The 25839-nt window shown below is 41.9% G+C and overlaps 3 protein-coding genes across 5 annotated transcripts in view; all 3 read left to right on the top strand.

The window, feature by feature from the left end:
* The window catches only part of LOC129863957 (uncharacterized), a 28751-nt gene extending 17289 nt beyond the window's left edge, over window positions 1-11462 (top strand). For all 3 annotated transcript variants that reach the window (XM_055936431.1, XM_055936432.1, XM_055936433.1), the window contains exons 5-6: window positions 1684-1989; window positions 2311-11462. In XM_055936431.1, coding sequence (XP_055792406.1) covers window positions 1684-1989; window positions 2311-2576 — 572 coding nt within the window. In that variant the 3' untranslated portion in view covers window positions 2577-11462. The remainder of the gene's footprint in view (window positions 1-1683; window positions 1990-2310) is intronic.
* On the top strand, window positions 10807-13945 carry si:dkey-175m17.6 (N-acetyllactosaminide beta-1,3-N-acetylglucosaminyltransferase 2). Its single transcript, XM_055936436.1, has 2 exons — window positions 10807-10896; window positions 11587-13945. The coding sequence occupies exon 2, from the start codon at window positions 11593-11595 to the stop codon at window positions 12928-12930; it is 1338 nt and encodes a 445-aa protein (XP_055792411.1). The 5' UTR covers window positions 10807-10896; window positions 11587-11592; the 3' UTR covers window positions 12931-13945.
* A 296-nt stretch (window positions 13946-14241) lies between these two features.
* LOC129863958 (U4/U6.U5 tri-snRNP-associated protein 1-like) lies at window positions 14242-20999 on the top strand. Its single transcript, XM_055936434.1, has 20 exons — window positions 14242-14848; window positions 15278-15332; window positions 15416-15471; window positions 15601-15727; window positions 15834-15936; window positions 16068-16145; window positions 16380-16479; window positions 16609-16754; window positions 16892-17098; window positions 17306-17415; window positions 17503-17639; window positions 17752-17876; window positions 18071-18238; window positions 18460-18570; window positions 18756-18843; window positions 18985-19075; window positions 19283-19418; window positions 19557-19646; window positions 19909-20030; window positions 20783-20999. Exons 1-20 carry the CDS (start codon window positions 14575-14577, stop codon window positions 20799-20801), a joined length of 2343 nt encoding a protein of 780 aa, XP_055792409.1. The 5' UTR covers window positions 14242-14574; the 3' UTR covers window positions 20802-20999.
* The last annotated feature ends 4840 nt before the right edge of the window (window positions 21000-25839 follow it).

The raw sequence follows: 25839 nt of genomic DNA, 5'->3' as shown, positions 1-25839 counted from the left end.
GTATGCACTCTACTGTAAGTCGCTCTGGATAAGAGCGTCTGCTAAACGACTAAAATGTAAAAATGTAGTTGGTCCTATGCATTGGGGCAGGTAGCGTTCTCCTGGCATCCACCAAACCCAGATTTGTCTGTCAGACTGCCAGATGGTGAAGCATGATTCATCACTCCAGCGAACGCATTTCCACTGCTCCAGAGTCCAATGATGGCGAGCTTTACACCACTCCAGCGGACGGTTGGCATTGCGTATGGTGATCTTCGGCTTGTATGCGGCTGCTCGGCCATGGAAACCCATTTTATGAAGCCCCCGGTGTACAGTTATTGTACTGACGTTGCTTCCAAAGGCAGTTTGGAACTCGGTAGTGAGTGTTGCAACCGAGGACAGACGATTTTTACGCACTACGTGCTTCAGCACTCGGCGGTCCCATTCTATGAGCTTGTGTGGCCTACCACTTCGCAGCTCAGATGTTGTTGCTCCTAGACGTTTCCACTTCACAATAACAGCACTTACAGTTGACCAGGGCAGCTCTAGCAAGGCAGAAATCTGACGAACTGACTTGTTGGAAAGGTGGCATCCTATGACAGTGCCACGTTGAAAGTCACTGAGCTATTCAGTAAGGCCATTCTACTGCCAATGTTTGTCTATGGAGATTGCATGGCTGTGTGCTCAATTGAATACACCTGTCAGCAATGGGTCTGGCTGAAATAGCTGAATACACTAATTTGAAGGGGTGTCCACACACTTTTGTACATATTGTGTACTTCTGATGGTTTTGGACTGTTGAAAGTTATGGACACTTAGATAGTTTCAGTAAAAAAAATCCCCAAAGGATAAACCAGCTTTCATGTCTGACTGCAGAAATTACCATTTGTTTCAGTAAATCTCTTTCCTCCTATTCTCATTACTGTCTCTTTCTTCTACCTTTTCCCTGCTTCCCTTTCTTTTAAATCCCCTGCCTTTCCCTGCCTATCTCTATTTATATGTTACGGTGTTCTAACATGTTGGTGATTTAAGAGGAACCCGGGGATAATGACTGTTAATTATAGCCTAGGCTCTGGAGAAAAAAGAGACAGAGAAGAGAGAAATGGAGAAGAGCGCTGATAAGAGGGGGAGATTAGAATAGCTGAATTAATGTTATTTTTTCCTAAGGGAAATGGTGTCACTGACGCTGAACCCTGTCAGTGGGAGATTGAGCTGTTCTCATTTAAATGATGAAGACCCAAAAAGCTATAATGTATTCTCTATTCTTAATAGTTAACTCCAGCCTCCTCCCACTCCATTAAGTGAGTGCAGGATGTGTTGATGACATACAGTATAGAATGAAGAGAGTAGTTTCAGACATCTTTTCATGTCTGTACCTTTCCCTCTTCCTGTTAGGAGAATATGTATGAAATGATGTAAGCATTTGAGCAATTCCTCAGAGCTGCATACTTCTTTGCTCTGCGTGTGTAAAGTGAACGCCAATGATACTCATGCTCAAACAAGAACTATAAATTAGATAAATTGTACACTTTCATTGTCTCTCCTTCATTCTTACATCTCTTCATAACTCTTTCTGGCTCCAATGCTTGATCTATGTTGGTATGCTTCAGGGTGAATGCATGTCAGCCAGTGATCCAAATCAAATCAAATTGTCCTTTCTAACAGCAATCTCTCACTGTGTTGTGTTGTCCTCTCCTATCCCAGTGCACCTCACTCTGCCGCTCTCCTCCTCGCTCCCGGCTTCCCTGTCAGATGAGAGTGGGATGACCCCTGACGTGGAGAATGCGGTGGTCAGCCCCATCCTGCCCTTCCTTTTCCTGGGCAACGAGAGGGACGCCCAAGACCTGGACCTACTGCTGCGTCTCAACATCGGCTACGTGGTCAACGTCACCACACACCTGCCCCTCTACCACCTCGGCTCCAGCCTGATACACTACAAACGGCTGCCGGCTACCGACAACAGCAAGCAGAACCTGCGTCAGTACTTTGAAGAGGTGTTTGAGTTCATTGGTGAGTTGAACAATATTTACTTTCATGTTCTACGGCACTCTCTATCCCCGTTCTTGTCTTTCAGTCTTTTTCTCTCTGAGCTTAGAATCTTTGACACTTTAAGTATTTTAGCAGTGAGATAAGGTAAGGATCATGATGATTCATATGTTAAGTTTTTCCTTTGATCTCGATCTCCTATTTCAACGTTTTTGACTGGGGAGACAGTTAGGAAGCTATAAATGGATCAAACGGGAAGATGGGAGAACTGGAGAGTTAGATCCAGAAAAAGCTGTGTAGTTGATGAATTTCAGCGATCTGATAGCCACCTCTTTTTATTCACAGAGGAGGCTCACCAGAGTGGGCGTGGAGTGTTGGTTCACTGTCAAGCAGGCGTGTCCCGCTCGGCAACCATCGTCATCGCCTACCTGATGAAGCACACCCTGATGACCATGACGGATGCCTACAAGTACGTGCGGGGCCGTCGTCCTGTGGTGTCTCCTAACCTCAACTTCATGGGTCAGCTACTGGAGTTTGAGAGGGACCTCAATTCCGGGGTCACTCCTCGCATCCTGACCCCCAAACTCAGCGGCCTGGAGACCCAGGTCTGAGAGTGGGAGACTGATTAGAGGGACAGAGTGGAGGGATGGAGAAAACCCGCATTGGGCGAGCCATAGTTTTGTGAAGGAGAAATGAAAGGTAGAATGATGAAGAAGGGAACGCTGATTAACAGATTGGCCCTATGGATGATGAATTGATGATTGAAATAGTGCACTTCTATAGATTATGGGAGAAATAATTTGATTGGTTATTTTATAAATAGTCTAATTTCTGGCCAACCTGATCCTCATCCAATACCATTTGTAATTTTGACCATTTTTATATAATGCTTAGATATCTGGCAGATAGGGGGGCAGGTAGCCTAGCGGTTAAGAGCGTTGGGCCAGTAACCGAAAGGTCGCCGTTTAGAATCCCAGAGCCGACTCAGTGAAAAATATGCTGATGTGCTCTTGAACAAGGAGCTTAACCCTAATTTTTCCTGTAAGTCACACTGGATAAGAGCATCTGCTATATGACTTAAACATGTAAATATTATCTTCCATGATCCACTGTAATCAGATGACTCATTTGATGCTTGTGGTTCATAGCATTACAGAAGCTAATGAAGTGCAATGAGTCCTGGTCTGACACAAGGCCATTTACAAAATCAATAATGCATGCAGAACCAGAATAGAAACAACTATAGTGACACCCCACCATTAAACTATGATAACGCCCCTATACATAGCTCCAGAAAGGTCATTCCAATGCATTTTACCGATCAAAATGTTTGGTCCTTTAAAATATTGCCTCTCAACTGAAGTGACACAGTCCCAGAGGACAGCTGATCTTGCCATATTGTTGGTTTAGTTCTGTCTTTCCTAACTGGATAGTAAATGTCAATGTCATTTTTTTTATTACTCTTGTGAGAATTGTTCAATATAGCATTGTGTGACTGGTGGAGGAGTGAGCGGATTTAATTGTGCCAATTCTTAGAGAAATGGGGTGAAATCAGAAACCTACAACGCTGTGGATGAAACCAGAGCTGGTGTCAATAGAAGGATGGTCAAGAGCCGCAGCAACGATACACAGGCAACGTTGAACAGATTCGGCAGACTGTTATTGAACTGGACTTAGTCATGGATCTATCCATGTTGTCTTTCCAACAGACAATGGTTGGAAAGATAGAAGAAGATGAACCCACTCTTCTTCTATGGTTCCAAAAGGGTTCTTTAGCTGTCCCCCCCTCCACCCTTTTTGGTTCCAGGTAAAACCCTTTTTGCTTCTAGGTAGAACCCTTTTGGGTTCCATGTAGAACCCTTTTGGGTTCCATGTAGAACCCAAAAGGGTTCTACCCGGAACCAAAAGGGTTCTACCTGCAACCAAAAAGGGGGTTTCAAAGGATTATCCTATGGGGACAGCCGAAGAACCCTTTAAGGTTCCAGATAGCAGGTTTATTTCTAAGAGCGTACATAGGTGTGTGCTTAAATTAAGACAAAACTGCACCAAGATGTTCTTTGAGTGTCCTCCTCGTTTCTGGAATATTTTGCCTGTACATGTTTACCATTACAGAGTATTTATTTTTTATTTATATGTTTTGTCATTTATTTTGCATTGTTTGTCACTGCTTAAATTCAACTTAAAAAATATACATTCTATACATATGTGTTAAAATGTAACATGAATTACTGAGAAGGAAGTCAAGACAACAGAGGGAATATAGAAAATACTCTTGATCATTTCTCGCAATTGTGAAACATACACTAGTAATGAAAATCAGACTTGAAAGATGAGACAGAAAGGCAGCAGAGAGACAATCCTTGTCAACGTTTCCATTTCATCCATGACCTAAATAATTATTGTTTTTTTAAAAAGTTGTATTTTTAGACCAGTTTATTGATTTATATTGAATTAATTAAATCCAGTGATTGCCAAACTGAGGACTTTTGAGGTCCACAGCCAAACTATTTGGTTGTGTATGAAAATGTAATACAAAGTTGAACTATCCTATTGTTTAGATAGTATCTATGTTTCAAAGTTCAACAATCCTAATCTTTTGATAGTATCCATGCCTTTATCTGCCTTGTCTGTCTTCCTGTTTATCTGCTCATCTATCTTTATCTATCCATTCATGCATCCATCCTGGTCTTCAGTTCATTAGTTCTTCCTGATTCATTTATTTCCTCAAGCTGTTTTCAGCTATACCATGTTTCTGTATACCAGGGCTCTCCAACCCTGTTCCTAGAGAGATACGCTCCTGTGGGTTTTCGCTCCAACCCCAGTTGTAACTAACCTGATTCAGCTTATCAACCAGCTAATTATTGGAATCAGGTGCGCTAGATTCGGGTTGTAGCGAAAACCTACCGGATGGTAGCTCTCTAGGAACAGGGTTGGAGAGCCCAGCTGTATACCATGTTATACAGTGCTCAGGATAACAGAAAGGGGCAATCCTTTGTAGCAGACTTAAAATGATGCCCTTTTACTCTTATCTTCTGACGTGACGCCTTATCCCTTCTTTAGCCCTACAGTGTCTGCTCTGTACTCCTATCTGCCTCTATAGGTTTGAATCTCTTTTACTACAATACTATGCATTGTTCTTTTAGAAATATTGATTTAATCTGTGAAAACGATAACAAAGCTTTATCATTGAGTACACTGTGAATCCCACTCTTCCTGCATATTGGTTATAGTTCTCAGCCTTGGTCCTTAAGGTTAGACCCATCCTTGTATTTAATACGGAGGTTTGTTAAGTTGCCCATGAGTTTGTGTCTATCTGACTATGCCTTGGTTCCTTTTCACAAATTGTACATTTACTGATCATTATTGCAAATTATGATCTATTAAGGTGCTGTTATGTATGACATGTGGACATAGATTATATTAACGATCTCTTGGTGTTCGCACACACTTGTCTGATTATTTGACCCCTATACTGTAGATGGTTGTTTAATTTGATTTAGGTGCAGAAAGACCTAGTTCGTCCCCAACCTCAAGACATACCAAAGGGTTCAGTTTGATGAGGGTGCTCTGTGATTGGCTAGACAAAACCTAGCTCATGGGTGGGTGTTGCTGCTGTAAGAAACACCAGAACAACAATATGTGTATTTAAAACTTGAACTTTTGTACTTGGGATTATGGCTTTCATATAAGTGCTCTATAGGATAAAGAGGTTCAACCTGAATCAGTTTATGCCATAAGTGTTTTGCTATAAAACCATAATTTCCCTCAACACATTTTGGTCGAAAAACTGCCAGTAGCCCTTTTTCCAAATTTATAAACACATTTAGGTAAGAAATGCAAGAAATCTGAAATCTTAAAACCAAGAATGCCTTTGGTTAAGCTGTGTATAGTTTGGTCTTCCAAAGCAATGTAACATCCATTCATATTAATTTTGCAGTTAAATAGTTTGTTCTCTAAATACGTAATTGATTCTGGGATTTTCTTCCCTGCCAACTTCGTAATGATGTGTTGATCTATATTTTTTCTACATTTCTGTTTGTTCATGGTGTACACACATTTGTGTGTACGTGCATCTGAGTGAGTTCTTGACTGTGGATCTCTGTAAATGGTTCATCAGTGCTTCTTCCAGTCATCTTACCTTTACCAGGTATTTCCGAAACAATGACCTCCAGCTGCGCTTAGTCTTGCTCTGTATTATTCAATCACTCACCAGACCTCACTAAAGGTGTGCTGTGTGTCAACAAGCCATACTCCACTGTGACCTCCACAATGAGTTTCTCTTCCTGCAGTTCTTTTAAGTTAATCTGAATTACATCTTTCTAATGGGATCTATTGTGAATGAGCCTTGTCAAAGAGATGCAGGGCTTACGCAAAGCAGGCATCATCACAATTTAGAAGCTCCCCTGAGGTAAAATGATTAGTCATACATTAGATAAAGGAAAGAAAAGCTGTATAGACGTCACTTTAATCTCTGATTGCTTCTTGAACATTTTCCCTGTTGTTCACGCAACGCAAAGGACTTAATACCGAATTTGTCATGTGATGAGTAAAGACTGTTCCATTTGTAGTTTGCACATGAAAAGAAGCAAACAATTTAAACAAAGATCTGTTGTATGATTTCCTTGGAACTTGTTGTAAATCTGTGAATTGATGATTTGTGTGATTTTACATCTATTCATGTGTGTATTGAAGGCTTGTTTTCTACTGTTCTCTTATTTCCTGTTCCAAATATTGACATCAAGGATGATGCTGATAACCGTCTGATGGACAGATGACAAATTAGAGACATCCTCCTTTATTAATGAGGAGGGTAAGAACTGTCCATAAGATGTGGGGAAACTATCAGAACTGTTCTGTAGTGTTCTCACCCTGTTGCTCTGCTTCCTTGGGAGATCAAAAGGTCAGTTCCGACAGACTCTGATGACTCTGCTGTAACACTCTCACTTTGTCCAACCTGTTGAACAATTGATTATCATGAACAGATAATACTATTTTCATATTGTAGTAATGGGTCCCCTTCCCTGTGTGTACAGTTTTATCTTCCTGGAACTTTGATCAGTGATCTTTGTATGGAGTGCAATGTGATTAATATGATGCTGCTTTGTTAGGCAGGCGTGATCAGAGCATCACATTCAGCTGATGGAAAGTGGGGAATTTTACTAAGAACGACTGATACGATCTGGACATGCATGTTCTCAACCCTGCTTATATTTCCTCTGATCAATCCAGACTGCAGTGTACCTGCTCAATGCCACGGTGCATGAGAAAGGATGTAGCATGAGGTAGCCTAGCGGTTAAAAGCATTGGGCCAGTAACCGAAAGGTCGCTAGATGAAAAAACAAGATGAAAAATCTATGTGTGTGCCCTTGAGCAAGGCACTTAACTCTAATTTCTCCTGTAATTTGCTCTACATAAGAGCATCCACTAAATGACTAAAATGTAAATGTGTTGATCTATATCAGTATTACCGTTTGCACACACATACAAACTGTATGGTTTTCATCCTGTTCGTAATTGATGGCTCAGGGGGAGAATCTTTATGTTTGAGAACATTCGTCTGTCCTACAACTTACTGTGATAAAGAAACTGTGATATTGCTGTTCAGCGACAATAATAATCAGTGATGTTAATACCAACAATATTAATGGTTGATTACAGGATTACAATGCTGAATGTTATGAGAACCATCTACCCATTGTATATAAAGGACAAGTAAAAGGGAGAGGATAATGATTCTGCAGCCATGATTGCACTCCAAAACATGTGCAGGACAAAAACAGATAGCTGGAATATAAAATCATCCACTGTGTATCATTTCTGGAAAATATGAAAAACCAGAACCGTTTATTGGAATACATTTTTTTTTTTACATCAAACCATGTGAATCTGTTGTAACAATACTTTCTAGTATGACTTTTTTTTTACGTATGAATGGCACACACATGAAAAATCCATATCTATACTGAACAAAAATATAAACGCAACATGCAACAATTTCAACTATTTTACTGAGTTACAGTTCATATAAGGCAATCAGTCAATTTAAATTAATTAATTAGGCCCTAATCTATGGATTTCACATGACTAGGCAGGGGCGCAGCCATGGGTGGGCCTGGGAGGGCATAGGACCACCCACTTGGGAGCCAAGCCCAGCCAATCAGAATGAGTTTTTCCTCACAAAAGAGATTTATTACAGACAGAAATACTCCTCAGTTTCATCAGCTATCCGGGTGGCTGGTCTCAGACGATCCCGCAGGTAAAGAAGCCAGATGTGGAGGTCCTGGGCTGGCGTGGTTATAAGTTGTCTGTGGTTGTGAGGCCGGTTGGACGTACTGCCAAATTCTTTAAAACAATATTGGAGGCGGCTTTTGGTAGAGAAAGGAACATTCATCCTCTGGCAACAGCTCAGGTGGACATTCCTGCAGTCAGCATGCCAATTGCACGCTCCTTCAAAACTTGAGACATCTGTGGCATTGTGTTGTGTGACAAAACTGCACATTTAAGAGTGGCCTTTTATTGTCCCCAGCACAAGGTGCAGCTGTGTAATCATGATGCTGTTTAATCAACTTCTTGATATGCTACACCTGCCAGGTGGATGGATTATCTTGGAAAAGGAGAAATGCTCAATAATGTAATCAAATTTGTGAACAACATTTTTGAGAAATAAGCTTTTTGTGCAGATGGAAAATTTCTGGGATCTTTTATTTCAGCTCATGAAACATGGGACCAAAACTTTACATGTTGCATTTATATTTTTGTTCAGTATATATACACTGAGCGTACAAAACATTAGTAATTAGTTTATGTCACCTGTTAAATCCACTTCAATCAGTGTAGATGACAGGGAGGAGACAGGTTAAAGAAGGATGTCTTAAGCCTTGAGACAATTGATACATGGATTGTGTATGTGTGCCATTCAGAGGGTGAATGAGCAAGACAAAATATGTAAGTGCCTTTGAACGAGGTATGGTAGTAGGTGCCAGGCGCACCAGTTTGTGTCAAGAACTGCAATGCTTCTTTTTCACGCTCAACAGTTTCCCATGTGTATCATGAATGGTCCACCACCAAGGACATCCAGCCAACTTGGCACAACTGTGGGAAGCATTGGAGTCAACATGAGCCAGCATCCCTGTGGAACGCTTTTGACACATGGTACTTCATGCCCCGGTGAATTAAGGCTGTTCTTAGGGCAAAAGGGGTGCAACTCAATATTAGGAAGGTGTTCCTAATATTTTGTACACTCAGTGTATATATTGTGGACTTTGTTGACTGGAAATGTGCACATGTGAAGGTGAAATCAACACAAAAAAATACTTTATTAATATAACGGCACATTAGTGAGTGATACTCTGAAGAAGCACAGAGGCTGCTGCTATCTCCCCAGTGACTGTTGGACATTCAAGCCATGAGTGCCAGTTTGGAAATTATCGAACAGTTACATTATACAGTCAGTGGGACTGTCAGATTGCCATTGATGATTCAGATTTTCGCTGAACCCGGATACACCCTGTTCACCATTACATAAGTGTTGGTTGGGAGGCAGGGTGGTGTGATTAGGTACCCTGGGGGCAGATCAATCAGCAGCCCCACTCTGGGGCTCACATCCACTGCATGTGATCTGTGTGACAACAGCAACTCCAGCCAACAATAGTAGACAGGTACAGGCATAGTGAAACTGGGAAACACTTGATGTTGCCTTGCCAAGGACCTCAGTCCTTGGTCAATGTTTGGTTCCATCGTTGCATACAAACTGATGATGTCAGGGAAGTGAGGGAATGGGCCATGGCAGGTTTCAGTGAGCAAAAGGGACAGGGCAAGAGGAGGGAGAGCCATAGACCGGCAAAGGAATCAAGGGGTAGAGAAATTATACTGATACGGGTGTCCCTCAATGCAGTTAACACGAAAGTGCTAAAACTAAAATGGCCTTAGAGGAAGGGAGTTTTATTCAGGTTTGTACAATGTGTGTTTTCCGTGTGTGTTAAAACTAAAGAGAGATAGTGGTGAAGCTTGAGGCAGTAGGCTATATGTTCACAATCCATATCATGAGAAAAGAAGTGTCAATTTTGAAGTAATATTTGACATTCAAACTCAACTTAGCCTATGACCTTATAGCTGCAGACATGTTGTCCTCTATAGGCTGTTGTCCTCTAAAAAGTATGATATATTATTATGAAGCTGCCCTTATTATGTCTATATCCATCAATCAAACATATAGTCAAATACAATTCTGCAATCAGAACAATGCAAATCTGAATGTATATGTTAAACAACTATGCTGAACGAAACTAGGTTGTCTGTGAATTGTAAATACCATGATTTTTACAATAAGCCTACTGCTTGGAGGAATTTGACTGTTTGTGTTTGTGGTGGGTGGGTGGCCTCATATTTCAAACCCTCGTGACAGATGTCGTAGACCTATGGGTGTGGTTTACCTTCTACCTTGTTGCCATCCATCCATAACGTACGTGCAAATGCTGACTTGTGGTGAATTCACCTGCGGAGCCTCTTCTGCATTCTTCAAGCTCTATGAATGATACCTATTGAACACAATGCTAACCAAAGCTAAGAATTCATATAATTATTTTGATTCAACTCAATGGGACGGTAGGAAAGAATATGGGCAATTTTGTTTTTCCTTTTCCTACCAATGGATAAATGAGGCGTCATGTTGACTAGCCTGTGAACAATTTATGCAGCTTGCTCGATTATTGTACTTTGCTGGTGTTAATTTTCTAATTCAATGTTTAATATTAGTTTATTATGTATTCGACTTCTTAGAAGACGCCTACTGTAAACCTAGTCTACAGCCATCACTGAAGGAGCGGAAAAGCATAAGAGGATCGAATAGTCAAAATGATGGATCTTCTATAACATTTTCTTTCCTCTACTGACGCTCACGTCTTCTCCACGCCTGAGCCTACAGTACATTTTGTAAGTTACTCCTGACCTTAGTCTTGTTATAAAATGAACAACAGTATGCTAATGGAATCGGTTGTAATGGAATCCTTATTTTAGCTAATAATGTAGGTCTACATTTTGTCTTTAGGATATTATTCCAAATGTATTCATTATAACCTCTAAGTTGTATGTGATTGTTGATCTTTTGGGGGGGTTCATGATGGCAAACATACATTCACAATAGCAAAATGTAGACACTAACTATGTGGGTTAATAACCTTGAAATGAGTATTACATGGAAGTTGTTATATCTCTGGTAACTGGATGTTTGTTAGTTTATTTTCACCAACTTTGAGAGGAATAGGAAACATGGTATACCTTCAGCTTTCCTTATCAATGTTGTGTTGAAAGGTACATGATGTAAATATCTTGGGCTGTGTGATGCTCTGAGTCCTTGGCCAAGCACAGATAACAAGCCTCTCTGGAGCATCACCTAGGACACTGACCCTCAGAGACCTGCAGTTGCATCTAGTTCTGGCTGGCTGTATCCCGTTATTGGTCTCACATTAATAAAACAAAGTACCTCATTTTGATAACTACTTATGCTCTTCATTTAACCCGTTTATATGCTCATGTTTATTTTGCCAGTGAGTTGCTAACCCCCCCTCCTTTATTTCTCTCTCTCTCTCTTCATTCTTTCTATTCATGTCCTACTGCATGCAGCAGCCAATGGCCCGATGCCGATGCAATGGAACGATCTTGTGCCTCTGCCTCATGCCCTGTGTGATGATGGGACATCTCCTTGTTTATATCATGGTGTCCATATTTGTATCCATATCCTACTCCCCTCCCCACCTACCTGTCCACTTTGTTGCCCCAGGGGTCTCTGCCAACTCTGGGGCACTGGCCTCCCATCCCCTGGGCCCCTTCTGGAACCTTCGCCTGGAGGACAGTGCTTTGTGGAACCAGCTTCAGCATCTCTGGGACCGGCGCCATAACCCCATTTTGAGGGGCAACTCAACTGCAGGTATGATCACAAGGATTAGCACTCAGCCACCAGAGATGGAGGTCTCCTCAGACTGTGGCCCAGACAAGTGCTGGCTGCCTCACCTACCTGACTTCAATACCCTGCCAGAGCAGATGAGGGCATTCGTCCAGTCCATGCATTGCAGGGTGTACCCCTTCCTCATGAACCAGCCCAGAGTGTGTGCTGGCAATGAAAGTACTGGGCCGGAGCTACCTATGCTGCTAATGGCCATCAAATCCCAGGTGGGTAACTTTGAGAACAGGCAGGCTATCCGGGAAACATGGGGGAGAAGTGGCTGGGTGAAGGGGGAGCTCGGGGGGAGAGGTGGGCTGGTGCGCACAGTCTTTCTGCTGGGTAGACAGGACTCGACAACGGGACCTCACCCAGACCTTGGGGGCCTCCTGATGCTGGAGAGCCAGCAGTATGGGGACATCCTGCAGTGGGACTTCAGGGACACTTTCTTTAACCTGACCCTGAAAGATCTGCTTTTCTGGCATTGGCTTCAGAACCACTGTCCAGGGGCACAGTTTGTCTTCAAGGGTGATGATGATGTTTTTGTTAGGACAAGTTCTCTCCTGGACTACCTGCATAAACAGAGGGAGGAGAACGGCATGTGGAGCGCAGATAGGAACAAAACTGAGAAGATAAAGGATTTATTTGTGGGGGATGTAATTCAGAATGCAATGCCAAACCGACAGCCAACCACCAAATACTATATCTCAGAGAGTTTTTACAAAGGTGCATACCCACCATATGCTGGTGGAGGAGGGGTGGTGTACTCTGGTGCACTTGCTATGCGTCTGAGACAAGTGTCAGAGAGGGTGCATCTGTTCCCCATCGATGATGTGTATCTGGGCATGTGCCTCCACAGACTTGGGGTGGCCCCCATCCATCACCCTGGATTTTATACCTTTGATCTCCCAGAAACAGAGAGGGAGAAGCCTTGTTCTTACAGCTCTGTGCTACTGGTTCATAAACGAAACCCTAAAGAGATGCTCACACTATGGAGGCGGCTGCAGAGTCCACCCTCACCATGCTGAAGAAACTAGACCACCAGACCACGGTCATTAGGCTGTGGTGTAAAGTACTTAAGTACAAATACTTTAAAGTACTACTTAAGTCGTTTTTTGGGGTATCTGTACTTGACGATTTATGTTTTGACAACTTTTAGTCCACTACATACCGAAAGAAAATAATGTACTTTTTTATTCCATACGTTTTCCCTGACACCCAAAAGTACTTGTTACATTTTGAATTCTTAGCAGGACAGGAAAATGGTTCAATTCATGCACTTATCAAAAGAACATCCCTGATCATCCCTACTGTTTCTGATCTGGCGGACTCACTAAATACAAATGCTTCGTTTGTAAATATTGTCTGAGTGTTGGAGTAAGCCCCTGGCTATCCGTAAATTTAAAAAAGCAAAAATCATGCCGCCTGGTTTGCCTAATATAAGGAATTTGAGAAGATTTATACTTTTGATAATTAAGTATATTTGAGCAATTACATGTACTTTTGATACTTAAGTATATTTAAAACCAAATACTTTTAGACTTATTCAAGTAGTATTTTACTGGGTGACTTGCACTTTTATTTGAGTCATTTTCTATTAAGGTATCTTTATTTTTACTCAAGTATGACAATAGGGCTCTTTTTCCACCACTGCCATTAGGGCAATGGTGACCATAGCTTCAATCCTCTGTGCTTAAGTTACTTAATTTACTTGTCTCAGAACATGTCATCAAGACATTTTAAGTCTGTTTCATTCCAATTCCAATAAAATCAATTCAACTGTCAGTTGAATTTTTTGCTTGATGTTCAAATAAATAATTGTATTTCACATGGAGATAGAAACACATTTATTTATGTGAAATTGAGAAGTAGTTGTTATAGGCTTTTTACAATTTAACCATACGGTATTTGTGCTGGCTATTCTCAAGTGGCATGTTATGTATATGAAAATACAAACTTTTAATAACATAGTCATAGATTTTGTATGACACAATATCATATATCATGAGACTTGCAAATAAACATTTTATTTATTTAAAAATATTATTTTTCACCTTATCTCTTCTATTTTTATTTTCAACAAAACATTGGCCTAGTTCACTCTACTTCACTGTGTCAAACAAAATGTCACAGTGTGAAGTTGGTATTTTCACAACAGTAGGCTATCATCAAAACCACAAATATAACTCAAAAATATTACCTGCAAATAGACTTATTCAACACAATCCAGGGAAAACGAAATCACTTCGTGTACTTCAGATGGAAGTATCAGGAGTCGGTTTTCTCACATAGTTCATTCAACAACAAAAAGTATTTGTTCTGAAGTGACGTTTCATTTGACCCCGGAAATAAATTTAAAAAGGTCATTATCAAGTCGTCCACAGTGCGATTTGTGTTTTTGTTCACACGTAAGTAAAGACTTGCTTAAACAATTTGTTGCAGCTTGCCCTGAGATGGGGTTTTACGAGCAATGTTTTTGACTAAAGTTTTACGTTTTTTCCCTAGCCATATAACTTAATAAAATATCTTAATCGTCTACTGACTGTCAACAATCGCTGGCACGTTACCTTAGCTAGCGAATATAAACGTTAACTGTTGCATACGGACAGGTAAAGTTAGTATTATTTTTTTTAACTAGCTAGCAAGCACTTTTACATAACATAACAAGGAAGATGGGTTCGTCGAAAAAACACAAGGAAAAGGGCCGTGATAAAGATAAGGATGCCGAAGAACGTGGTCACCGCGAACACAAAAAACACCGTCATAAGGACCGGGAGAGGGACAAGGAACGAGACAGCAACCGAGAGCGGGAGAAAAGGAAACGGTCCAGATCGAAGGAAAGGAGTGGACGGGGTTCCGAGAGAGACGGTCGCAGTAAAGGGGAGAGGAGTACTGGGGAGCCTCGCGTAAAGAAAGAAAAAGTGGAGCCCGGATGTGAGGGCACAGGTAAATACATCAGTCATGCAGATTTCCACATACAAAAACATTCATAACATCTTATCAGTGCGCAATACACTCAATTATAAACTAGGTGGTTCGAGTCCTGAATGATGATTGGCTGACAGCCGTGGTATATCAGAATGTATACCATGGGTATGACAAAACATTTATTTTTGCTAATTATGTTGGTAACCAGTTTATAATGGCAATAAGGCACCTCGGGGGTTTGTGGTATATGGCCAGTATACCACGACTAAGGGCTGTATCCAGGCACTCCACATTGTTGTGCTTAAGAACAGCCTTTAACTGTGGTATATTGGTCATATACCACACCCCCTCGGGCCTTATTGCTTAAATAGTCAGACCTAATGCATATATGACATCGAAGATGCCAGGTTTTCTCCTGTGTTAACTTAAATTTTTCTTTTCCTCTAGAAATTGCACCACAGTCTGCAAGTGGAGATGCCTCACTTACCATTGAAGAGACAAAGTAAGTGAAAGACAGACATTGAATGATGGCGCACTGATGGTGGTCAATTCTGAATAACTCTTCCCTGGTTTTCTTTCTAACAGCAAGCTGAGGGCCAAGCTTGGTCTGAAGCCTCTGGAAATGACTGACACCACTAAAGGTGAGGCAAACTTAAGCCATGTTACTTCTCTGACTAGAACTAGATGACCATGTTTGTAGTAGTAAGGTCATGTGAGACTTGCTGATTTTGTAATTTTACTGACTCACCCCTCCCTGTCTGCTGCTCCAGAGCTCGGCACGAAGGAGCAGCCAATTGTTGCAGAGACGATCAACCCAGTGTACATTAAACAGCAGAAGGAGATGCGGGAGAAACTGGCAGCTCTGAAGGAAAAGAGGCTCCTCAATAAGAAACTGGGGTAAGGTCTAAACGGCAGGAAGGCTGTACATACACCAACTTGGACTATAGTAGTTAGTGTTTCAATTCATTTATTTTTTCTCTTCCTCTCTTGCTGTGGTTTTCAGGAAAGTGAAGACCTTAGCAGAAGAAGACTGGCTGGATGACACTGTTGCCTGGGTTGAGAGGAGCCGGAAGATGGCCAAAGAGAAAGAACTGGCAGAGAAGAGAGTGAGTAGGGTGGGAACCATGGGGGAAGGAGGAGGGCTGTGAGATGAAGGGAGCTGTTTGTGTGTATTAGTCACAATGTTATTTTGTACTCAGATTTAATTGGTTCCTTTATTTCCTTTCTTTCCCTATAGGCCAAGCTTCTGCAGGAGATGGATGAGGAGTTTGGTGTGAGCAATCTGGTGGAGGAGGAGTTTGGACAGACCAACAAGGTCAAATCTTCTCGTGTTGAATATCTCAACTGCTTAACTTACTGGTTTGTGTGTGTGATTGCAAGCTAGATATAAACAGCATTCCGGCAATATGCCAGTCCCCCCCCCCCCCCCGTAAAGTCACTACCCCTAAGGGAGGCACTTTATGTCTTGATTCTGTGCAGACTGAGTCAAGTGATCTGATGTGAGATAATGCCTCTAGGTCTTATGTTCTTATGCTTGTCTTTGTTATAGGCCGCTTACAGCTCTCGGGACCTAAAGGGTCTCACTGTGCAGCACAAGATGGAGTCATTTAATGAAGGGGAGACTGTCATTCTTACACTGCAAGACAAAGGTGAGAGCAGGTTGAAATGTTACCAATAACACACAAATATATTAATGAAGACCATGCTTAAGCCAGATCCACATCATAAAAATAGGGGTGCATGCCCACCCACTCATTGCCCTTTTGTGTGTCTTTCAGGTGTGCTTGATGAAGAGGGGGGCGATGTTCTTGTAAATGTGAGTCTGGTGGACAAAGAAAATGCTGAGAAGAATGTGGAGTTGAAGAAGAAAAAGCCTGATTACAAAGCCTATGAAGAGGACGAGAGTGTGGATGACATGGTTACGGTAAGGACGAGAGAGTGTGGATGACATGGTTAGGGTAAGAAATGCAGTGTCAACTTCGTTTTTCATTATTTCTGAAATACTGGCATGTCACTTTCACCGCTTAATTCAATCTCACTGTCCAATGTCCACCTCTGCAGTTCAAGCCGCGCACTGTGCTGGGCAAGTATGATGAGGAGATTGATGGAGAGAAGAAGAAGAGTTTCCGGCTGAGCAAAGGGGGCTGTGCTGAGGGGGAACGGGAACGGGAGCTCCTGGCCATCAGGGAGACCCTGAGGAACCAGGCCCAGTCCCTGGAGATGCCTGCTCTCGCTATTGCCTCAGAGTACTACACACCCCAGGAGATGGTGAGGGCTGTGGGGAGGGGGTGCTCTGGAGAGGGCTTTGGAAGCTGTCCTTTGGATATGTTTGCTCTTGTCTCAGATGTAATGCTTGAATGCATTTTCTTTTGAATATTAAGTCTGTGTGTGTTTGAGAATTGTTCACACACTATGAGTTATCATTAATTGTTGTCATTATTCACAGGCAGGTTCTTACTTATTTTGTTATTATAGGTGGGCTTTAAGAAGACCAAGCAGCGTGTCAGGAAGATCAGGAAGAAGGAGAAGGCATTGCCTGATGAGCTCCAATTAGACGACACACGCAACACCGACTTTGGCTCCAGGTTCTGCTCCCATCAGCTTCGCTTCAATCTGAATGACAGAGTAGCCTTTATTTTATCATTTTTTCTGACTATTTCTCTCTTCTTCAGGGCTCGGGGTCGGGGTCGCAAGCAGTTGGATGAGGAGGGCCAGGAAGGGGTGAAGGAGCGTGTTATCATACCGGGACTAGATGTACCCCAACAGTCAGATGACATCAGGATGGCGGACATGGACATCAGTGACGATGGTGGGGGAGACATCTGTTAGTGGTTTAGTGATGAGCTAAATACATGTCTGGTTCACTCATGCCTGGTTTACTTCAATATTATGACAACACTTACTCTTTATTTTTCCTTCAGAGAACTTCACCCCCCCTGATCCGGCTGTGCTGGAGGAGGACGAGGCAGAGCAGGAGCTGCAAAAGCAGCTGGAGAAACAGCGAAAACTCAAACAGAAACAGCTGCTCAAAAACTCTGGGGAAAAGGTGTGAGCATTCTGTTCAGAGCTGTTCCTCTTTACGATGCTAGAATATCACTGTGTCCAAAGATCAGTATACTGGATAGGATCTCTCCTTTGACAATGGAAAACAGCAATATTGAGTGGATTACTAACAAATCTGTTGTGATATTTAATCACCAATAAATGTTTAAACCTTGTTCTCACTCTCTTGGCCCTCAGGTGGCAGAGCAGGTCCGAGGGCTTGCAAGAGTGGACGACAGTGACGATGAAGAAGACAAGAACAATCTGAACATTGTGTTCAACGCCACCTCTGAGTTCTGCAGAACTCTGGGTGACATCCCCACCTACGGCCTGTCGGGAAACCGAGAGGACCAGGAGGACATCATGGTGGGTACAGTGCAAGAGACAGGCTATAGCTAACTGTTTTAAAAACATTTTAAAAAGATGTACATCATTAGAATTGGCACATGACCACCTCATGAACAAGGAAGCGATTCCAATTGTATTCTAATGTGCTCAGTAGGGAGAATTGAAATAGCCATGAGCTCTGTGTGTTTGCGCTTGAACACTGGTTTGTCTCTTGTATCAACTGTATTCTTCTGTTGTAGGATTTCGAGCAGGAGGCGGAGAGAGATGGCGCTGGCGGTTCAGACTCCGATGGGGATGAGAATGTTGGCTGGAGCATCGTCAATGTGGATGAGGAGCAGAAGCAGCCTGATGTGAGTCATCCTACTGCCTTGTAGTCTCATGCATTTACCAGTAGTGCTCATTTTGGAGTCCTCTAGTAGGTAATATAGAGAATAACATACCATGACCCATAAGAATACGCAAAGCTTTTTCCCCCTGAACTACTGAAGTGAAAATGTGTCAGCTGGATGTGCTTGACTTGCCTCCTATCTCGTAGTTCGCCACAGCCTCGACCACCATCCTGGATGAAGAACCCATTGTCAACTCTGGGCTGGCTGCTGCCTTGGCGCTCTGCAAGAATAAGGGTAAGAGATTGGGGGTAGACAGCCCCACTTTGACAGTATTTGTTTAGAAAAGGATTGTCCTGTTTATCTAGTCCTCTATTCTCCTATCTCCATAGTTTCGTTCATGCTCTCATACTCTTCTTCCCTTCTTCTCTCCCTTAGGTCTCTTGGACACTCAAATGCAGAAGATATCCCGTGTCCGTGCACCTACCGGTGCCCTGCCCAATGATAACTACAGCATTGAGGACAAGATGTGAGCTACCTCTACTTTTTGTGCTTATATGCTAGTTAAATAATCACCACTTTCTCAGACATTGCAAAAGTTACAACATAAATAAAATGGCATGTATTTAGTAATTTACCTTTTTTTGGGGGGCTCAAAGCCTGGTTTGCTCTTGTGTAATGTATGAAAACACGTTAGCCTCCGTGGAATACTCTATCCTTGTTTCTCCAACTCTAGGACTATAGATGACAAGTACAGTCGGAGGGAGGAATATAGAGGCTTCACCCAGGACTTCAAGGAGAAGGACGCCTACAAGCCAGACGTCAAGATTGAGTATGTGGATGAATCTGGACGGAAGCTCACTCCCAAAGAGGTACATTGTTATTTAAAATTCCCTTAAAATCATTGACATGCAGAATGATGATTTTGTCAAATGTGTTAATTGCTGTTTTTAATGTAGGTAAATGGTGCTCATTGAGAATATTTCACGCTAGCCCTATTCTTTCTCTAGGCTTTCCGGCAGCTCTCACATCGGTTCCATGGGAAGGGGTCTGGCAAGATGAAGACTGAGAGGAGGATGAAAAAGCTGGAAGAGGAAGCGGTATGTCTAACTAAGCTCACTCAAAGATTATTATTTATTTTAACTGAAATCTGAACTTTTTTTTTTTTTTTCTCTGATACTTTTCATCGCATATGGCTTTCAATTGAATAACACTTTATTTTCAGGCCTTACTAGAAAAATCATGTTGCAGGGCTTGCCCAATTTGAGTCCTTGAGGATATGACCTAGCAAGCTTCCAGTCTAGTCAGTGGTTTGACCGAGTATGTATTTAAATACCTCTCCCCCCATGTGTCTCTTATCAGCTGCTGAAGAAGATGAGCAGTAGTGATACCCCTCTAGGAACTGTCGCTTTGCTTCAGGAGAAACAGAAGTCACAGAAAACCCCCTACATTGTTCTGAGTGGGAGTGGGAAGAGCATGAATGCGTGAGTATTTTACGTACCTCTTTATTTTTCCTTTCTTTCACCCTGTCTTGTATGTATTTCTAGTCTAATTACAGTGACACTTTTTGTGATTGATTAAACCTGGGATGGGCAACTGGCACCCCCCTTTTTGTAGGAACTCAGTCGGGGTCTCAATTTACTGTTGAGAATATGAATAGTAGAATACACAAGGTGCAATTTCGAAATTTGGTTGTGCATCAGCAGTTTCTCTCATGTCAGTCACTGACTGATACTCAATTTGCCCCTGTCTGCAAAAAAAATAAAAATATGGTAAATTAGTCTAGCGGCCAGTTATCTGAATTGTAGTACTCATGGTAAAATGCCCAACCGGCGGGCTCCTGTTGATGTAGTCACCCCCACTCAGTTACATTAAACTGCAAACCTTTCTCTCCGCCCATGGCAAAATGTGTAAATGTGCAGGAAAGGAACTCTAAAACAACTTTTTACAACAAAATGTCACTTGGGGCTCCCCAAAAGGCTGGCTGACTGCGTGTGTGGGAACGCAGACCCGCGAGCCACTGCGGTCCCTCGTGGGTTCTGATTGGGTTAAATGTATCCCAGTTTCCCATCCGTGGATTACACAGAGCAGGGTTGCAAGTAACAGCTCAGCGTATTTCATTTCAATGTTTTTAATTTTAAGGAGAATGTGAACTGAGTATATACCTAGTTATTCTTCACACTACTGTCTGTTTCCCTCTTAATATGCTTTGTCTGTAATCCTCCTCTTTCCCCAGAAACAACATCACCAAATAGATGTGGTTGAGGGATCTGACTAGTGAGGATGCGTGCCGTGCACCATTACAGACACACTGATGTTAAGTTTATTTTCCTTATTGAATAAAATCAAGTAGCTGCTTATTACTGTGTGTAAAGAAAGTCATTGTTGCTTTTGACCCTGGATTTGTCTACAGTGATAATTTGTTATTTACATACATTAAAGATTTGACATGACTTCGTCTGGTTCCTTTATTTTCTTAATTTGTTTGCAGCATGTGAATGCTTGCAGTTGATGCAGAAGGTACATACCTGAATTGTAGTGCTGAGCGATTAGTGCTTTTTGAATTCGCATTTGGTTAGATAATTTTTTTTAAATCACGGTTTTCAGTTGATTATTTTTGTACACATGCAATCATGAAATGTTTTGAGCTTCAAAATCCCAAAATAGTGAACATTCAATTGCCAATGTATTGCATTGTCTGTTAGGTCCATATAGGAAATTACTATGAAATAAAATATTTCAGTTGTGTATATTACTTAGTTTTATTTAATGTGTGTTTGTATATTCAATCTGGAGTGTGCTCTGGGTTTACGTAAATTCAGAGCGTTGCGCTCTCGGTGCGTACACTGGACGCTCTGCCCGGCGAGTAGGGTTGATAGCGTTCTGACCTCACAACGGCAGTCAAGCGCCCAAGTTAATTGGCTAACATGCTAGCTACTTCCAGGCACATGAGAAAACCCAGTGGTGGAAAAATTACCCAATTATCATACTTGAGTAAGCCTGCAACTCAAATTTTGCTCGGGTGGTGTCAGGCAGTAGCAGAGCGCATTCTCCTGTCTCAATTGTCTCACCTAAGTGAAACCGCTGAAAACAATGTCAGCCAAACCGATGTCTAGCCAGTCTCAACTAGCAATGAGAGACGGGGGGCAAGTAGCGGAATGCACTAAATGCATTTAAATTTTTTACAATCGTAGCTATTTTAATGCATACTATTAATTAGATTAGAGCTTTCTGGTACTGAATAAGACGTCTGTGAAGTTGTGAAATCGTGTGCACGTGATGCAGGCTACAGTACAGTAACGTTAGCATTATTTTCGATTCCAGTGTAGGGAACAGTTTTATTCAACATGTCAGTATCATTCATGTATTAGCTAATACATATTTAATGCTGTGAAAATCGTGATATTTGCCTTGTATTTCAATCTACGCATGCGTATGGGTCTGCAATGTATTGCAATGTTAGGTATGCTATTAAATTCCCTTGACATTCTGCAAGCATGAATACTTTACAATAATGAAAAATATTAACACAATGCATTTTACTATTTGCCCATGTAGATCTGACATGCATTTCCCAGTTGTTCTGGGATTGATTTGCACTTTTCGCACCAAAGTACGTTCATCTCTGAGACAGAACGCTTCTCCTTCCTGAGCGGTATGACAGCTGGGTGGTCCCATGGTGTCTATAAGTGCGTACTATTGTTTGTACAGATGAACGTAGTACCTTCAGTTGTTTGGAAATTGCTCCCAAGGATGAACCAGACTTGTGGAGATCTACAATTATTTTCCTGAGGTCTTGGCTGATTTCTTTTGATTTTCCCATGATGTCAAGCAAAGAGGCACTGAGTTTGAAGGTAGGCCTTGAAATGCATCCACAGGTACACCTCCAATTGACTCAAATTATGTCAATTAGCCTATCAGAAGCTTCTAAAGCTATGACATAATTTTCTGATATTTTCCAAGCTGTTTAGTCACAGTCAATTTAGTGTATGTAAACTTCTGACCCACTGGAATTGTGATACAGTGAATTATAAGTGAAATAATCTGTAAACAATTGTTGGAAAAATTTACTTGTGTCATGCACAAAGTAGATGTCCTAACCGACTTGCCAAAACTATAGTTTGTTAACAAGAAATTTGTGGAGTGGTTGAAAAACGAGTTTTAATGACTCCAACCTAAGTGTATGTAAACTTCCGACTTCAACTGTGTATAACTAAATCTAGTAGCTGTCACCATTCATTCTGCGGCTTGGCTGTAGATTTGCTCTCATGGTGCTAAGAATGCTTAGTATTGTTGCTGTCACTTATGTATTCTCTGTATGTACAGTGCATTCGGAATGTATTCAGACCCCTTCACTTTTTCCACATTTAGTTACCTTACAGCTTTATTCTAAAATGAACCAACCAAATAAAATCATCAATCTACACACAATACCCCATAGTGAAAAGGTTTTTAGAAAATTTTGCAAATGTATAAAAAAATACAAAATAAATACCTTATTTATGTAAGTATTCAGACCCTTTGATTTGAGATTTGAAATTGAGCTCAGTTTCATTGATCATCCTTGAGATGTTCTGCAACTTGATTGGAGTAGGTTTTCACCCAGGATGTCTCTGTACTTTGCTCTGTACATCTTTCCCTTGATCCTGACTAGTCTCCCAGTCCCTGCTGCTGAAAAACACCCCCGCAGCATGATGCTGCCACTACCATGCTTCACCGTAGGAATGGTTTCAGGGTTCCTCCAGACGTGATGCTTGGCATTCAGGCCAAAGAGTTCAATCTTGGTTTCATCAGACCGGAGAATCTTGTTTCTCATGGTCTGAGAGTCTTTAGGGGCCTTTTGGCAAACTCCAAGCGGGCTGCCATGTGTCTTTTGTCTGAGTAATGAATGGCTTCTGTCTGGCCACTATATCATAAAGGCCTGATTGGTGGAGTGCTGCAGAGATGGTTGTCCTTCTGGAAGCTTCTCCTAACTCCACAGAGGAACTCTGGACTCTTTCTGAGTGACCATCAGGTTCTTGATCACCTCCCTGACCAAGGCTCTTCTCCCCCGATTGCTCAGTTTGGACGGGTGGCCAGCTCTAGGAAGAGTCTTGGTGGTTCCAAACTTCTTCAATTTAAGAATGATGGAGGCCATTGTGTTCTTGGGGTTGAGGTCAGTGCTCTGTGAAGGCCAGTCAAGTTCTTCCACACGGATCTCGACAAACCATTTTTGTGTGGACCTCGCTTTGTGCATGGGTCATTGTCATGCTGAAACAGGAAAGGGCCTTCCCCAAACTGTTGCCACAAAGTTGGAAGCACAGAATTGTAGCGTTAAGATTTCCCTTCACTGGATCTAAGGGGCCTTGCCTGAACCATGAAAAACAGTCCCAGACCATTATTCCTCCTCCACCAACTTTACAGTATGCATTCGGGCAGGTAGTGTTGTACTGCCAGATGTTGAAGCGAGATTCATCATTCCAGAGAACGCGTTTCCACTGCTCCAGAGTCCAATGGCGGCGAGCTTTACACAGCCGGCGCTTGGCATTGCGCATGGTGATCTTAGGCTTGTGTGCGGCTGCTCTGCCATGGAAACCCATTTCATTAAGCTCCCGAAAAACTGTTATTTTGCTGCCGTTGCTTTGAGAGGCAGTTCTGAACTCTGTGAGTGTTGCAACCGAGGACAGACAATTTTTACAGGCTACACGCTTCAGGGCTCGATGGTCCCGTTCTGTGAGCTTGTGTGGCCTACCACTTTGCGGCTGAGCTGTTGTTGCTCCTAGACGTTTCCACTTCACATTAACAACACCTGCAGTTGACCGGGGCAGCTCTAGCAGGGCATACATTTGAAGAACTGACTTGTTGGAAAGGTGACATCCTATGACAGTGCCATGTTGAAAGTCACTAAGCTCTTCAGTACGGGATATTATACTGACAATGTTTGTCTGTGGGGATTGCATTGCTGTGCGCTCAATTTTATACATCTGTCAGCAACGGGTGTGGCTGAAATAGCTGAATCTCCTAATTTGAAGGGGTGTCCACATACTTTAAAAAAAGAGGCCTCACAATGGGCCTCAGGAACTCGTCATAGTATTTTTGTGCATTCAAATGGCCATCGATAAAATGCAATTGTGTTTGTTGTCCGTAGCTTGTGCCTGCCCATATCATAACCCCACCTCCGACATGGGAAACTCTATTATAAAAATGTCATGTCAGGGTAAGCCTACACATAACAGCCCTTATTTTAAGTTTCTAAAATCCCCTATGGGCAAAATGAATGGATGAAATACAATTGGAACCATTTCCCTGTTTGACCGCTAGGTTTTTATGGGTATTATGACACCACCACTGAGGGGCTCTACTGAACCTCAGTGATTCTTGAGCTTGGATACTGCGGTTGGACATCACGCAACGCTGGCAGCTGATGGCGATAGAGCTCGCCAGCTTGTAGTCCTAAAACTCGGAAATATGTTTTCTCCGGTTTGTTCAGCTATCCCTATGCGCAAAATGAATGGGGACATAATACGGTTTTGGAATAAACGCCTAAAATATGGTCTGAGGTTAGGAGATATTATGCTTTTTGTTCTATGAGATAGCAGTTAACATGACCTTTATGAATTATGAAGCCTTTGTGATTTGTTTTTATTATTACTTAAATTCTTCAAAATTCACAGTGACCATTTGCTGATGAAGATTATCTCAAAGAACAAAACGTATAAGATCTCCTAAACCTGTGTTTACCACAGACCTTATTTTCGGTGTTTATCCAAAACCGCCATTAATTTTCCTCATAGGCTTTGTCCAATGAACCATGGCGGAGTTTCTGCCCGCTAAAAGACGCAATTACTGTGTAGTGTCGGAGGCGTAAAAGTGTATCCACAGAGTTTCTAAACCCAGAAGCGCAACATCGTGAAACAGTCCGAGCGGCGTTAGGGGTTGGAGAAGTGAAACATTATTCTTAAATTGTTAATTTTCTCTAAATCTAAAGGCAAAACCTAGATTCGAGACAATATCTTAACCAGTTGAACATGTTATTACTCCAACCTCGTGATAGTGACAAACTGACACGTTTTCATTTTCGTCAAAAACAACGTAATTTAAAAATATATATAATCTGAAGAAGTAGGAACATACGTGAAAATGGAGAAAACCCCCAACAATGAGCCCGCTGGAGGACGTTTGGGAATGACCTAGGATGCTAGGTCAAAATGTTGAGATTTATTTGCAAAATTATTTTTATAAGTCGATTTACATTATACAATATGGGAAAGTGGAAAATTAACATTTATGAAACAGTTTTTTAATTGAACTTCA

This window comes from Salvelinus fontinalis, chromosome 10 (assembly GCF_029448725.1).
Source record: "Salvelinus fontinalis isolate EN_2023a chromosome 10, ASM2944872v1, whole genome shotgun sequence".
Lineage (NCBI taxonomy): Eukaryota > Metazoa > Chordata > Actinopteri > Salmoniformes > Salmonidae > Salvelinus > Salvelinus fontinalis.
The sequence above is the reverse complement of the archived record's forward strand: the minus strand, read 5'-3'. Positions and strand labels throughout refer to the sequence as shown.